General features: G+C 37.0%; 1 protein-coding gene across 1 annotated transcript; it reads left to right on the forward strand.

The window, feature by feature from the left end:
- The first annotated feature begins 6,024 nt into the window (after positions 1 to 6,024).
- LOC129942390 (uncharacterized protein C14orf119) lies at positions 6,025 to 15,864 on the forward strand. Its single transcript, XM_056051298.1, has 2 exons — positions 6,025 to 6,479; positions 14,993 to 15,864. The coding sequence occupies exons 1-2, from the start codon at positions 6,270 to 6,272 to the stop codon at positions 15,290 to 15,292; spliced, it is 510 nt and encodes a 169-aa protein (XP_055907273.1). The 5' UTR covers positions 6,025 to 6,269; the 3' UTR covers positions 15,293 to 15,864.
- Positions 15,865 to 17,415: the final 1,551 nt, after the last annotated feature.

Genomic DNA, 17,415 nt, shown 5'->3' on the forward strand with positions numbered 1-17,415 from the left:
GAAGATCATCGTCTTATTGGGTGTACATCCTCGCTCGCCAATAATTGTACTATATTTCTTGACACTATGGGCCTAACCAATAATAAATCGCTAAGCACGCGTTTAGGTATCATCAAGTTAAATTTAATTTGCGTGCATAATAATAACCAAAACAAACATGGCTTTTACTAATTAGCCTTCTATTACAATATCTTCTTCATTCTTTGTCAAAAAGACAGTTGAATTGAGGTAAGTATATTTTGCAACATAAAGAAAACAAAAATATTTGGTCCAAATTAAATTATAAAATATTTAGATTAAAATTATTGAGAATTCGAAATAATAAAAAGTTCGAAATTTTTGAGAGATAAAATAAGACTTACCTACTTACTTAAGGTGGCGCTACAGCCTACAGTTCTGTGTGAACCAACGTCTTCTCCATCTACCTCGGTCCCTAGCTAGATACGAGTATCTCCAGTTTCGCATTCCAAGTTGGGTACGGTCACTTTCCACTTGTGCGCACCACCTGATCCGCAGTCTTCCTCTACAGCGCTGTCCTGTGGGTATGGATTCGGAGCATTGGTTTTTATGCGCTCTACGTAACCCAGTCATCTTAGTCGTTCGACTTTTACCCTACTGGCTAAGTCTACGTCGCTGTACAGCCACTACAACTCCTCGTTGCATCTTCTCCTAGACTCCCCTCGATGCATACTGGACCGTAGATCACAGGAAGAACTTTTCTCTCGAACCGACCCGACCGGTGCTTTCATCCACTTTTGCCATAGTACATGCTTCTGCACCGTATAGCAGGACGGGAATGATGAGGGTCTAATATAGCGACACTTTGGTCCTCCGAGAGAGGACTCTTCCACTCAATTGATTTCTTAGCCCAAAGAAACAGCGGTTTGATCTCAGCGCAGTTTTTTTTCTGCATTAATAGCGGAGCCTATTTAGACGAAGTCCTTAACTGCCTCAAAGTCATGTCTGTCGATGGTGACGTTTTGACCAAGCGTAGATGTTGTAAGTCCTTTCTTGACGACAGCCATGTACTTTGTTTTGCCCTCATTCATCGTTAAGTTGTTTCCAACCTTGAGCAGCGTGAATATATGCTGTCACATAAATAAAAATAAATTGGGTGGCGCAACAGTCCATGAAGAACCAGGATCTAGTGACTTACAACTCTCAACCATTCCTATGCGCGAGTAATGTTGTAAGGAATGGAGTGGACCTACAGTTTATATGCCGAATCCGAACGGCTAATTTGAGAAAGCAATTTTTCATGACAAGAAGTACTCTTGGAGAATTTGCCAATTCCTCGCAAGAGAAAGTACCCGTGAAAAGACTTTAAATGGCACAGACAGGGATCGAACCCAAGACCCCTGGCATAACAGTCCAACGCACTAACCATCATGCCACGGGTACTAGATGCTGTCATAAGCGGCCTTGAAACCAATTAAAAGATGGGTGTCGATTTGATGTTCTTGGTTTTTTTCCAGGATTTGCCATACTATGAATATTTGACTGTCTACTTTACTGGTCTACAAACACACTGATAAGGACTTAAGAGGTTGTTGACGATGGGCTGTAGACGTTCACATATTACTGCAGAGAAAATTTTATTGGCGATGTTAAGTAGACTGATTCTTCTATGCAGTTTAGAGAGTCTTCTTTTTTCATGATCATGCAAACATGGTGGTTCCATTCATCGGGCATGCTTTCTTCCGACCATATCTTACAGATAAGTTGGTGCATGCTTCTAACCAACTTATCTCCAGCTGCTTTAAAGAGCTCGGTATTCAAGCCATCCGCTCCAGCGGCTTTATTAGACTTCAGCTTAGATATGGCAATCTTTCCTTCATCTAAGTTGGGAGGACGGGATTGTTGGCTTCATGTTGTTGTATCATCTTGCCTGACAGCGCAATTCAGTTCGTCATCGCCGTTATATAGTCTGCATTTGGCGATCTCTGGCGATTGTAGCCGTTCGACGTTGTACTTTCTCCCAGCACCTCCCTGTTTTGCCTTGGTTCTGGAAATCCGATGTGCTACCTCGGCTACAACGAGGTAGTGGTCCGAGTCGATGTTACTCGTAGCTCCTCGGAAAATTCGTACATTCATGATGCTGGAAGCATGTCTGGCATCGATTGCAATAGGGTCAATCTGGTTGACGGTAGATTGATCTGGAGAACTCCAAGTTCCTTTGTGGATATTGAGGTGTGGAAAACGCTTACTGGCTACCATGACGTTTCTATCTATGAGCCTGAATCCGCTGTCGGAAGTGTTGTCGTGTAGGCTGTTCTTCCCGATTATTCCACCAAAGCGGTATTCCCTTCTTATCTTGGCATCAAAATCGCCAGGACAATTTTAATATCGTAGCTAGGACACTGCTCATGTTTCGTCTAAGAGCTCGAAGAACATATTTTTGATGTTGTTATCCTTCTCTTCTGTGGGGGCGTGCGCGCATCTTAGGCTAATGTTGCCGAATTTAGCCTTGATGCGTATGGTCATGAGGCGGTCGTTGATGCACCTACAGCTCAAGACTTCTTGCCTAAGTGTGGCTCGATAGACAAAGCCGAATCCAAATAAGGGCTGGTGGTTTTCGTGGTAGTAGTCACCATAGTAAATACCGCAGTTTTTCATCCTCTTTTAGCCCGGCCCATCCCATCGGATTTCCTGGATGGCGTTGATGTCTGCTAATATTCCCCCTCTCTCGTATGCTGCCCCCAACAACTTTATACTGGGGTTGGAACCCAATCTCCGGTGAGGTACTAGGCACCCGATGTTCACCACGGGGAGGTGAGAATAGGAGTTGAGAGACAGACGTTGGTTTTGAGAAAAACCTGTGGACGCTTGTGTCCTCTTGAATGCACATGTCTACCATTTGAACATCTCTAAAATGATCTATGTATATTAAAACAAAAACAAAATCAAAATTATATATTAAAACAAGTATTATATTTTTTTATATTATTTTATAAAATCAGCGAATAACAATCACAACAAATCTCAACTCTTGTGACCTGAAAAGAATTTGTTGCGTGTGCAGTTTAACCCTGCAGTCGTCGCGCGGATTACTATTATAATCCACTCATACAAAATGGAGTATTCCTAGGAAACTAGTCGTGGGGATTTTGCGTCTCTTTTAGGACTTACAGTTAAATAGTTAGAACAGTAAGTTAACTTAACTTTATATAACATATAATTACATTTTAAAGCCAAGAAAAAAATGAAAAAATTAAAGCATTTTGGTTTTATTCCAATCTTAAAATGGATAACATATGTAATCCACGCGACGACTGGTGTTACATTTTGGTGCGCGACGACTGCAAGGTTAATTTAACTGTTAGTTTATAGTTGAGTTTCCCAACAATAAAATTTAACTGGGCTTTAGCCCTTAACCTAACTATTAAAATGTTTATTTATATAGCAAAATATTTAAAACCCAGTTAAATATTTAAGTGGGCTTTAATTTTAATTGGTAAGGCCCTATGTCTACTTTCGTTTAATTAAACAACAGAATCTATGTGTTTATTTAGTTCTACGAATGACTTTAAAAAAAGATTACAACAAAGTGCAGGACGCATATCCATTTTATACCAAACAACGTTACAACATGAGGTGAAAAGCAGAATCTTCTTGTCTATATCTCTTTTTAAAAACCTGCCAAAATACTTTTTAGTTTTTATGGCCACAATATTTGGAAGGGCTATACAACATTTTTAAATTTGCTTTGAAAAGAAATAATAGCTCCTTATCAATGTGATTTTAGACCAGGAAAATAAACGGTCGATCAAATATTCAAGTTATGGTATATCCGACCAGTATGGAGCCATGTCAAGTTTTTGCACTGGCAGACTCATCCGTTTGTCCAGGATGACCATGGAGAATTCGTAAGGCTTCACAAAGATTAAAACCAACTTAACCGAACCTTTAGATAACAAATAGGGCCTTACATAAACATCGTTCTTGAAAGAGTGGTACAGGGCTCCCACGGCAACATAAGAGGCACTATCTTTCAAAAGTCCGTCCAAATACTAACATATACTGATGACATTGACATAATCAGAAGAACTCATTCATAGAGTAAATTTTTCGTTTAATGAACCCATAACTCGCAGTGTTAGGGAGATTAATAATGTATCACTTAATATAGATTTTAATTTTCATTTGAGTCGAAACTCATTCAAAAATATGTTAAACTTGTACTTTTTAACAAATTGAATAATGTAATTAAATAATTGTAATTTTTTTTTGTATGTAGCTTTAATTTTATAATGATTCAACGAATATTTTAAAAAATTTCATTAGTCTATTTGAGATTGTAAACTCTAATTGATATTAAATAAATAATAAACTCAGCGTGATGTCAAGGGGGCTTTTGTGAGTATTGAGGCATAGGTGGCAAAGATGGGTTTAAGGGGCCAGTTGTAGCTATCATTGAAATCGATCCGGAAAAGTTTTTGAATCAATATATTACGGTGATTAGAAATAAAAAATTTATACAGATTGATCGGAAGTCACACAAAGAATCTTTGTTAAGAAAAAAAGTGTAATTCTGCATTTATTTTTATTTTCCGGACGGAAGTACATTTCACTGAACAACTGATACTTTTATGTCCAAAAGTAAAACGAATCTTTTAATTGATTTGTGTGCCAATTTCATACAATCCCAATGACAGATTTCTGTCAGTAAAAAATTGTCGGTGGATTTCAATCAGGAAGTTTGTTTCAATGACAGAAATATTTAACGATAGCTATAAACCACCTGTCACAAAAATTGCAATGTTTGTTTTCAATGATGAAAACCAATGATAGCTATAATTGGCACCTTAATAAAACATGCTGTCGTCAAGATAAGAGTTACAACACCGACATCTCTTTGGGCTTAGAAAGCAATTGAGTAGCAAAGCCATCTCTCGGAAAGACTTCGAACTCACACCTACAGGACAGCGCAGTACATTAAACCAAACAAGTGGAAGGTGACCTCACCCAACTGGAGTGCGCAGGTGGAGGCTTCTAGCTAGGGACCGAGCTAGATGGAGAAATTTGCTGGGTAAGGACCTAGTTTATACATAATTCATACAGATCCTTATAATTTCTTACACCGGTGGTTAGTCGCCAATCGTTCATTGTAACTGAAAGAGGTAAGTTATATGTAGTAAATAACAAAAATGTAAGAAATTAAATATATTTCACTTTTTATAAGTTATATGTAGTAAATAACAACAATGTAAGAAGTTAAATATATTTCACTTTTTTTTTTTAATATATTTACTTACTTAGGAAATACCACACTATCAATTCAGCTTTGTGCTGACATCGGTAGATTTTCATGTAATTGCACCCAAAATAATAAAGAAAATTATAACTGGAATGGTTGAGAATTGTGAGTCACTAGGCCCTTGTTCCAAAGGACTGTTGTTCCACCTAATTTAGTTTACTTGTATCTATCAGATACTTAATGTTCTTATTCCGACATATTTATAAGCACTTGCTGAAACAGGGTTTAATGGAAAAATAGTTACTTACCAGCTAAAAGTGGCTTTACATGGTTCTGCATCTGCATAATGGAGCAAAGTAAATGGACACAGATTAATGACGATACCCGAAAGTGGGAGAGAATACAATAGTGGTAACTCTTATTTGCTTTCTAGAAAATACTAAACATGTAATGAAATAAATAAAAACTCCTAACAAAAGCTAACAAATTATTTAGAAAATCGGAAAACATATTCAAACAACCAACCAATGTTACATTAAGAAACAAATTTGGCTTTTCCCTATTCTTAAAATGATAGTTTAAAGGTTCTTATAACTCTCTATATAATGAAACCGCATTAAAACTCAGAAGTCTAATGCAGATACATGTAAATCAGCCATAATATAATTTCATAGAAGAATAGGTAACAGCTACACTATCCAGTATATTGAATTCTGTTGCCTGCTTAATGCTTCGAAATTTGATACTAAAGTTTCGAACTTAAATGTCATCGTCTCATTCCGAAATTCGAATTCCGAATGCAAATCAACGAAGCTGAAATGGATACAAGACAGGAAGACAACACAAAAATCTTGTTTTTCTTCCTCTGAACTGTGACTGTGAGACTTGAGACACTTGGCAATAACTTTTTACCATCAAAAATGCATTTATTCAATAAATTCTAAGAATATTTTTATTCATTGTCAATTAAATCAAAACTAAATAATTTTAAGAAAACATTTGATTGGTGTTTTATTGCTTTAACAAAGCTTACAAAAAGTTTTTAGGAATCAAAAGTGTGTCTTCAACAATAATGTCGATGAATAACTTAACAGTAGACGGAGAATTCCGCTATATAATCCAATGGTTCAATGAATGGAGCGAGTTGCAACGTGATGACTTCGTTCCAATTCTTGTTGATTATTTGACCCGCGAATCTTCCGGGGTTTACGTAAATGGAGTGGTTAGCGGTATGGCGAATGCCGAGGTAATAGACAAACCAATGAGTCTATTCCAATGCAGGGTAAGTAGTAACAATTATTATTTTGATAGACTATTATAGTTTTATAGAGCTATGTATATTTGATTATAGGCAAAAGTCTTGAAATTATATGAATTTAAACTAAGATTCTATTTGTTTGAGTCTTCGACTCTAAAAGGTGTTTTGTATTGGAAAACAAGTATTTCAATTGAAGCTGCAAGACACCGTTTAAAGGTCGACTAACTGCATATCACATACCATTCAATTGAGGTGTAAGTAGTTTGAAGAGACAGATACAAAATAAAACAAGTTAAATGGTTTGTAAATTTCGTTAAAAATTAAATCAAACAATACAATTTTGAATGGTCCTATATCAAGTATCTTATCCTTTAGATACGTAAATGTGTTTTCTTAGAATTGACTCTTTTTTTTTAATAAAATGGAATCTAAGATATATACCTCAAATATTTTATAACTGTTTAAAAGGTTTACCAGATTGTAGTTTAAAAATACCATTGAATAGAACAAAACTAATTGTTGTTTGTTGTCCATATAATGTGGGTTAATTGCAAATATTCACATAAGCTATAACGCACCCCGTCTCTCCAATATTCCGTGAACTTTATAATTCTCTTCTTTTTTAGCTGTAGCTCACTAATTACGTACTTGAATTATTTTGGCAGTAAGTGTTTCAATCTTGTCCAGTTTGTTGGCTGAATATGGTCTTTCACGGCTCACATTTAAAATAAGTATAATGTTTCTCAACGTTGTTCAATCGATTCATTTTGTTCTACAAAGATTTAATACTGTATTTATTTCAAAATATCCTTTGATCTAAGAAAAATTACACCCATGTCATTCCCATAGTTCATGATGGTGTCCTCATTAAATTTAAAAAAAATGATAATACTTACTTAAGGTGGCCTACTTAAGGTCCTGTGTTAACTTGGGTCTCATCCAACAAACTTCTCTATCTAGCTCAGTCACTAGCTAAATGTCAGCAGTTGCGCATTCCAAGTTGGATAAGAGAATAATTGCTTACATCATCAACACCTGGGAATAAGACTTAGTTTGATGATAAGTTCTTACACTTGCTACTCCAGGCATTGTTTTATCGCTTTCTTTTTGAAAATAACCAAAAGTATTTACGCAAAGATTTACTCTCTCTTATTTGGCGAAATGCTTCGAGTGAGTTCCTCTTTCTAAGCTACCAAGACATAACAAATTCACCGCTTTGTTAACCTTTGGTATTGGCTTAGTCCATCTATGTATTGATTTTTTGAGTAATAAAAACCAATACCCTATGCATATAATATAAACCATAACCACCACGATAATTTCACAAAAAGACCACACCATATATGTTCCTGGAATTAACCATTGGACTACAACATTTCCTCCGGTACCACAACTACAGTGGTGTGTTAATTTAGTCTTTGATGAAGTGACACCTAGGGAAGATAACCCTAGAAGTCGTCGTCCGGTTTCTTGTGGGATGCAATCCGCAAACTTTATCTACAATTTAATTCATTTCTAAAAATGATTTTTAATTCCACTTCAGACGTATTTTAATCTTATATGAAATACCTACGTCTTATAGCCATTGATTGATGATCGATTTGGATATTTACTGATTTTCTTGTTTTTTTAAATAATTTTTACTAGTAAGTCAACCTTTAACCCAGAGGAAGGACGACAGTCATGTGTTTACCATCTTTCGCAAGATTTAATCTTAGGAAGGAATTAAACTATAGCTTCTTGCGTTCACTTACAAGTTGAGAATTTACTCAGAGAATTTCTAAGTGGTGCCTTTTTCAATAACTATTTATTGATCAGTATCATTCATCATCGAACTGCACTGATTTCTCTAACTTGTGCCCAGGACCCAACACGTGGAGGTGCAAGTAAGCGCTTCTTCCTTCCAGATTGAAGACAAGAAATATAGCTTCCCTACATCTACATGGTTCAGTTTGATCCCCTTCAAGTTGGGTAAGGTCAGTTTCCACTTGTGCGCGTAACCTAATCCACGGTCTTCCTTTACTGCGCAGTCCTGTGGCCGTCACTTCGAAGACGTTCTGGGCCAAAGTATTGCTTTCCATTCGCTCTACGTGACCTAGCCAACTCAGTCGTGGACTTTTTTTTTCTGGCTAAGTCTATGTCGTTACAGCTCGTCGATCCAACTTCTCCTCAACTTGTCTTCTATATATACGGGACAGTAGATCACGCGAAATTTTCTCTCGAACGGACCCCAGGTGCTTTCATCCGCTTTTGTAGGACGGATGATGAGGGTCTTACAAAGCAGCATTTTGGTCGTTCGAGAGAAGGCTTTGCTACTCAATTCCTTTCTTCGCCCAAAGAAATAGCGGTTAGCAAGAGTAATTCTTCGTTTGATTTCAGGGCTGGTGTTGTTTTTTGTCCTTAACTACCTTAAATTTACGTCTGTCAATAGTGACGTTTTGACCGAGACGTCAGTGTTGTAGGTCCTACTTTGTTTTGCCCTCATCAACCGTTAAACCCATTTTTGCCGCCTATGTTATATATAGCATATGGCAACAATTGTACAGACTTTTAAAATAATGCCTCTAATGTTGACGTGGGAGCTCTGCACTATTCAAGAAGACGCAATCGTCCACTGGTTTTTTTTCCCAAATACTAACCTTTGTCCACTAACTCCTACTCTCACTTCCCCGCGGTGATCATCGGGTGCCTAGCACCTCAACTGGAAATTAGGTTTCAGCCCTATAGGAAAGTTGTTAAAGGCTGAAGGGGGAAGAGATGTTTCCACTTAAGCACCTCTAGCACCTCTCCTTTTATCCAGAGGGAAGCGGAAAATTTCTCAAGATGTAATCGACAGGGTGATTTCTACAATTCCAGTTAGATTGAACTACTTAGTGAACACCTTATAGGGGTACTACGACATATTCGGGTATGTCGGCTCTTACCCTTGAAGCTAAATCAGGTACCTGGTCCTTCAGTTTGAAGCCTTCAAGTTGAAATTGTAAAGTGGAAACTTGCAAAAGTCATCCCTATCCCAAAAAATTCAAAAATGGATGATTTTAGGCCCATAGCCATTTTGCCTTACATCTCAAAAGTTTTTGAAAGATTGGTACAAAGACAAATGAATGCTTATTTAAGTCATACGAATCTATTAACGTCAAACCAATCTGGTTTCCGTAAGAGGCATAGCTGTATTACCTCGCTCATAAATGTGACAGAAGATTTGCGACAATCGATGGATGAAGACAAAATCTCGTTTCTAGTTTTACTAGACTTTTCCAAGGCATTCGATTCCGTAGACTTTTCTGTTCTGTGCAACAAACTTCATAATGAGTTTAGTTTCTCATCCAATGCTGTAGATTTAATCAAATCTTACTTGAGTGGAAGAAAACAAGCAGTTGATATAAATAACAATTTATCTGAGTTTTTGTCAACCGGTTAAATTGGGAGTTCCACAAGGGTCAATTTTGGGTCCACTCTTGTTTTCATTGTACATTAACGCACTTCCTAGTATTGTAAAGTACTGTAAAATCTGTATGTACGATGTCGATGTGCAATTGTACTTAAGTTGCAGAGTCGGTCTCATTGAACATCATGTAGCTTGTATAAACGAAGATTTGAAGAGCATTTCACGTTGGTCTCAATCTTATGGCCTTCTATTAAACCCTTTGAAATCAAACTGTCTCGTTATTTCACGGAAACCATTAGACTTATCCTACTTTCCATTGGTATTCCTTAACAATACTCCAATTATATACTCTGAGACAGCTAGAAATCTGGGTATTGTTTTAATCGCTGCTTGACGTGGGATAATCATATAAACTCAGTCATAGGAAAAACGTATGGTGCTTTAAGTTCCCTTAAAGCCTCTCAATCTTTTACCCCTATCAAAACTCGAATTATGCTGGTGAAAACATTAATAGTTCCAATTCTTATTTATGGGTGTGAAATATATAGTTTGTGCAATTTTGAAAGCAAGCGTAAATTAAATGTAGCTTTCAACAGCGCAGTTCCTTATATCTATGGTTTACGAAGATATGAGCATGTTTCAGCGTTTTCAGTTAAGCTTTTCAACATGACATATAACAGTTTCCTGGAGCTTCGTACTCTACTTTTGTTTTCTGACATTTTACTAACGCATGAACCCCGCTATTTGTTCGAAAGAATACGAACGCCTGCTTCGAGTAGATCCGGACAACTTATTCATCCGCGGTACTCATCCTTAACATAGGAGCGCCAATTTTTTATAAATAGTATTCGTGTTTGGAATAGTCTTCCACGCGATATTAGGAGTATTGAAGATCCGCGAAGGATGAAGATATAAATTAGAAATCATCTATCGTCTTTAAATGTTTGAGCATTAATTATGATTAGAATTAATTTAATTAGTTTTCTTCTTATTTTTCTTTGTTATAGAATAAATTGTAACTACTTTGAATTATGTTTTATACTACTTATAAAAATACTTATTTGTAATAATAGCTTTTCACTAGCTTATAAGATATTGTATCTTACTGTGTTAAGCAAACGATAATAAATTGTTATTGTTAATTGAAAGTTTTGCGTCAGGATAACTTCGTGATCACGTAAACAAAAAATATTTGTGAAGCAAATACCACTATGGCCCGGAACCCAGATCAGGGTGACATCAAGGTTAATATTCAGGCTCGCAAGCTCATCGCGACATTGCTGGACCAATTTAGATGACGATATGGCCGAGTTAATGGCTTTGACAGCAGCCTGACTGTCTGTAAAGATAGCCGCATTTTGGTTTTGGTTTGGGTTTTTTTTAATTATCTTACATGCCTCCCTTATTGCCAGCAGTTCAGCCTGAAAAACGCTAGCAAAGTCAGGAAGCCTAAAGGATACGGCTACATTTAGGGACTCAGAAAAGATCCCTTTTTGCCGAACGTTTTGCTGAAGGCAACACAGGCCTTCTTAACCTGTACTTCAATATTTACTTTCCAGTTTAGTTTAGGGTCGAGTATAGCTCCAAAATATTATGTACTGGAAGACAATGATAGGATTTGAGTTGAGTCGAGGTAGCATGAAGTGCGCTACTTTAGTTTTGGTGGTAAAGAGCAACAGTTCAGTGTTACTTTGGTTAACTCCTAGTCCACACTTCGTGGCTCAGTTCCTAACTTTCTTCAAAGCTGACTCCGTGATTTCACTAATCACAGAGGTGTACTTTCCTGACACCAATAGCACCAAATCATCCGCATAGGCTACCGCCTTCACTCCACATCTTTCTAATTTAACGAGGATTGTATCCATGACCAGAAGCCATAGAAGAGGCGAAAGGACACCACCCTGGGGTGTTCCCCTACTCACGTGTTTTGTTGCGATTGTATTGCCTAGAGTGGCTCGAATCTTCCTACCACTGAGCATGTAAATAATCCATTCTCGAATGAAGTCTTCTACACCGAACTTAACGAGCCATTCTTCTATGGATTCTGTAAGGACGTTGTTAAAAGCACCTTCTATGTCTAGGAAGGTGGCAAGAGTAAATTCTTGATAATGCATTGTTTGTTCTACAGTACGCACTACCTCATGGAGGGCAGTCTCCGTAGATTTGCCCTTAAGATAAGCATGCTGAGAGCTTTCGAGAGGTCGTCCAACTAGGATTTCTCTAATATGGTAATCAAGAATGCGCTCGATGGTTTTAAGCACAAAAGATGTTAGGCTTATTGGTCTGAAATCCTTCACGGATTCGTGACCTCGCCATAAGGAATAAAAACTACTTTGACCTGTCTCCACGACATGGGCACATGTTTAAGAAGGAGACATCCTTTGAAAATTTGTTCCAGCCATGGAGCTGCCACATCATGCAACTTTTGAAACATAACTGGCAGTATGCCATCCATGCCTGGGGATTTATATGGAGAAAATGTATTGATGGCCCACAAAATATTTTCTCTGGTTATAACGGAATGGTCTTGCTCCACATGAGCTACGTTTAGCTCTGCGGTTTTAAGCGATTCGGGGTTATCACTCTCGCAACCCGAAAAGTGCGTCTTCATCAGTAGCTCAAGAGATTCGGCTGGAGAGGCTGTCCAGGTTCTGTCAGGCTTTTTTTAGAAATGAAGGATTACAATGTTGATTTTAAAATGACTCGTAAGCAACTCTTCTACATTCTTTATAAGAGACTCATCTGTACTTGCCACGATAATGTCATCTTCATATACTAATATGTAACAGGTAAGACCTCCGGTACTCTGTATGAAACCTTTATCAATAAATACTTTATATATAGTTTCGTTCCATGCTTCAAACCGTATAGACTTTTTTTTAGTCGACAAACAAGACCTTCTCCAATTGCAAATCCAGGTGGTTGTCTCATGTAAATTTCTACCTTCAGTTCTCCGCTTAAAAAAGCAGATTTTATATCCATATGTTTTACTTTCATTTTGTATTTACCGGCTATAGATAAAAGAAGTCTAAAAGTTGTCTGTCTTACCACTGGCGCAAAAGTTTGATTATAGTCTAGTACGTATTTTTGATTGTACCCCTGGGCGACGAGTCTAGCTTTGAATGTTTGGAAAAACGCTTTACCTTATAGGTCCACCTGCAACCGACTATATTTGCATCCTTCGGTGGAACTACCAATTGCCAAGTTTTATTTTTATCAATACTTTGAAACTCTTCTTCCATGGCTTTTTTCCAGTGTTTGTTGCATTTGGATGTTATAGATTCCTTATAGTTTCTAGGATCCTCTTTAAGATCCTCTTGCACCATATTTGGAACAATGTCTTCTAATTGTTGTTGGTTTCCTCGACATCACGGTTGTGTTAGTCAGGTTCAGCACGAAAGTCACGAGTTTTTATAGGGGTTCGTCGTAGCCTACAAAAATTCTTAGTTTAGCTCTATCATCTATTTTTTTTCGTTTTTCTTGAATTGTATAAATGTATTTAGATCTGAACACATGAAGATTATCTATATTGGGTTTTTTTCCAGTCCATCTTTCGTAAGGAGTTGTTGGGATAACGCTTGAAGGTAATCTATTTTGAAGGTAGATTGCAGTCATAATTGCTTCTCCCCAGAATTCATATCCCAAATTTGCTTCTAACAGCAAACACCGAGCCATCTCAATCAGAGACCTATTTTTCCGCTCGGCTTTCCCATTGTGTTAAGGAGTATAAGGTGTGGTATGCTGGTAAAAAAAATCGTAAGACCTTACCCGCTGTAAATTCACCTCCATTGTCCGATCGTATTATCTTAGGCTTCATTGAAAACATATTTTTCATGGTTTCATGGTAGTCGTCTGCATTGGAACACACATGGTGCATGGCTCGGGATATCCGTAGCCGTACCTTGCCTACAAGAAGGTAGTGGTCCGAATCAATGTTGGCCCTCGGAATGTTCGGATATCCTGTATACTGGAGAAGTGTCGTGCGTCGATCGCAATGTGGTCTATCTGGTTGACAGATTGATCAGGAGATTTCCATATCCCCTTGTGGATATTAAGATGTGTGAACTGCGTACTAGCTACTAGAATGTCTCGCTCCGCAGCGAAATTTATCAGCCTAAATCCGCTCTCGAAGGTGGTGTCGTGCAGGCTGTATCTCCCAACTGTGCCACCAAAGATGTCTTCTCTTCCTAGCTTGGCATTAAAATCTCCTAAGACAATTTAAATGTCATAGCCAGAGCACTGCTTATAAGTCTTGTCCAAGATCTCGAGGAATATGTTTTTGGTGTCTTCGTCTTTCTTTTCTGTTGGGGCATGCGCGCATATTAGGCTTATATTAGCAAATTTAGCTATGATTCGGATTGTCGTGATGCTCTCGCTCACACTGTTAAAACTCAAGACTTTTTGCCAAAGTCTAGTTCCAACAACAAATCCACACCCAAATAAACGCTGTCTTTGTTCTCGGTAGCAGTCGCCGTAGGATACATCGCAGTCTTTTAGTATGCGTTTGCCCGGTCCCACTTCTGTATGGCGGTAATGACTCCTTTGCAGCAGTTTAGGGCTTCCGCTAATTGTACGTCTGCAGGGGTCTGTTAAGAGACCTAACATTCCACGTACAGATCCGAAGTTCGTTGTCCTTATTTCGTTTGCTTGGGTTGTCATTTGTCAACAGTAAATCCGTCCGTATCCGAGGCTTGTTGGTGCTTCGCAACTAAGGTGTTTTTTACGTGGTCAGGAAGTCACGCCTACGGCACAAACCCCAACATAGTATAACTCCCGGAGAGCGAGCCGGATAAATCGCTCCTTATAGGCCTTCGCTCCGAATGAGTCGTAAAAGCGATATAAGGTGTTCACTAAGTAGTTCAGCTTTACTGGAACTTTATGTCATTATCTTACCGTTACTGTTACTAGCGAAACAGCCAGCTGCATTTCTCCCCTCATAGCAATTCAACTGCAATCACATCTTCGTAACTATTCTCAAGTAAAGAGATTATTTTTTAACCGTACTAAACGAATGTGAAATGCTTAACCCGGTTAAACTTTTCCTATTCATTGACACTCACAATTATTTATACAAAATTGCTTATTTATGGGTTAAAAGAGTTTATAACAATTTGCATTTTTTTACTACATTATTTTCTTTTAATTTTAGATCAAACTCTTCAAAGAATGGTCACCTAAATGGCCAGAAGAAATGAAAAACAGGCTCAAAGAGAAAATTATCGAAATGGACTCAAAAGTAGCTGAAAAAATAATTCAAGAATTAAAATCAGCGTCCGGAATTGAAGTTACAACAAATGGCAATACAACTCCTGAATCGGAATCAGTTGAATTAGTTGTGAATGGCAATAATGTCGCCGTCAATGTTGAAGAACTTCACGAAGAACCTGAAGTTCATGAATATGTTTCTCCACCAATTGTTATAAACGAAGAAGTTCCTCCAGTTGCTTAAATACAAAAAAACTAACAAAAATAAAAACAAGCAACATATTTTGATTTCTGAGCCACACACAAACAAATATTAAATAAATTAAATATTTACTACATTCCCTGAAATTATTTATATTATATTATAAACAAAAGAAGACATTTTTTAATATATTCATATATATAAAAGATATATTTATTAACTTTTTTTTTAATACAACGCACATTGCAATATTTAACAAAATAAATATCGTTATATTAACTTTGTGGGAAGGGGTTTAATTCAGATTTAGTTTTTCTTTTTTAATTTAAATAAAATGTATTCTTTCTTTTTTAAAAACTCAATTTCGAAATATATTTTAAGCATTCCATAAATTTGCTCATTAACTTAAGAAAATATTCAAATACAACTACTTTTTTATATTTACAATGTGTTAAGGTCGAAAACAAAACGAAAAATTATCTCGAAATTCAAAAATAAGACTTATAAATTGTATTAATATCTATGTATGTAAGTTCAAAGAACAAATTTTTATAATTTTTTTTATTGTGAAAAATATATAACAGAAATATAGTTCTTTTTTATATTGTGGACAAGTTGTTAAAGGCTTTTTTTAAATACAAAATATTTATGTAAATCCTTTTTAACTGCCTTGTCACTGACAAAACATCGGTTGGTAGAAGATGGGTTACCATCTTAAAAACCTACTGTGACCGTGAGCTGTGTTCTTTTTTTCTGTTGTTGTTCTTCGCTATCCTTATGTCTTCGTAGCATCCTAAGGATTTTCTGGGGCCTGATTATGGGATTAGCAGCGAATCGTTTTGCCGAGTTTGCCATTTTTTAATTATTATATCCTTCGCTTTCTTCGTATTGAATTCGACCAATTAAAGAATTCGAAGGCGAATTTGAAATGGCGAGTTGAAATCCGACAGTTTTTTTTTGGCGAATTCACAGCCGAAAGAATGTTTATTATTATTCACTGTTTGGTTTCGTGGATTCTTTCTTGATTGTATTAATATAAAAATGTGAATTAGCTTTATTTTATTTTTTTTATAATTATCCACAATAAAATATAAAATTTTGAATAAATCACCGCAAGTTTCACAAATTCAGTCAAAACAAAATTTGTGGAAAGCTGTCAAATCACTGGAATATAGGAAGAAAATGCCAAACCAAAAGTGTCAAATCACTGGAATATAGGAAGAACTATTTTCGCTCCGCCGCGAATTCGTTAATAAGGAAATACAACGCGAGTCGAATTTGAAAGGTCGAGTTAAAAACGATCTGCGCGAACCTCATAATCAGGACCCTGGCCAAACCGTATATCAAATAAGGTCACTCGTAGAAGGACAGGTCAGGAACCTAAAGACCCTATAATACGAAGGCGTAAGTGGCACTGGATTGGAAATATGCTTCGAAATGGTAAAGACTGCATTGCAGGCCAAGCAATGTAGTGGAATCTGCTCACACAAGAAGAAAGAAGACCTGGACCACCGAAAAGCACATGGCGCAGGACAGTCGAGGCAGAATCAGAGTCACTAGGTCAAAGTTGGAGGGAGCTGGAACACATCTCCGGAAACCGTACACGATGAGGCGCAGGCGTAGTAGAGGTCCTATATTCCAACGGACTAAACAGGTCTGAGGACTTAAGTAAGTATCCTTCTGTCTTGTATTAATGTTTGTGTAGTGTCACCTAAAAGGCACAGTTACTAAGGTGGATTTATGTGCGTTGGTCTTGAAGGTTATCTATCATTCACCGATTCAGAAATAATGCCCTCATTATGACTGGCGAAGCGAACGTTCGCTTAAGTTCGAATGTTAAAGCGAATTTCATTTATTACAAAAATAATGATAATGTTAAGCAACATTTTTTTTTTGAAGATAACGTTTATGACAGAAAGATGGAAGAAAGGATAAAGATGGGCAGAAAAAGAAGTAGCATTCGTGATAGTTCTAATCCCTTGGAACTTTCAGAATATTTGTTGGGGCACAATATTTATAAATTTGTTTCAATGTTTTCTTTGTGACGTCGATTCTTTTCAATATTTTCTTTTGTAATTTCTCTTGTTCCATAAGGTTCAATTTATCTTTTTCGATTATTCTTTTCAATTGATTTTGATACCTTTAAAAGATCTGCCTGGGTCCGA

Source organism: Eupeodes corollae, chromosome 1 (assembly GCF_945859685.1).
Source record: "Eupeodes corollae chromosome 1, idEupCoro1.1, whole genome shotgun sequence".
Taxonomy (NCBI): Eukaryota; Metazoa; Arthropoda; class Insecta; order Diptera; family Syrphidae; genus Eupeodes; species Eupeodes corollae.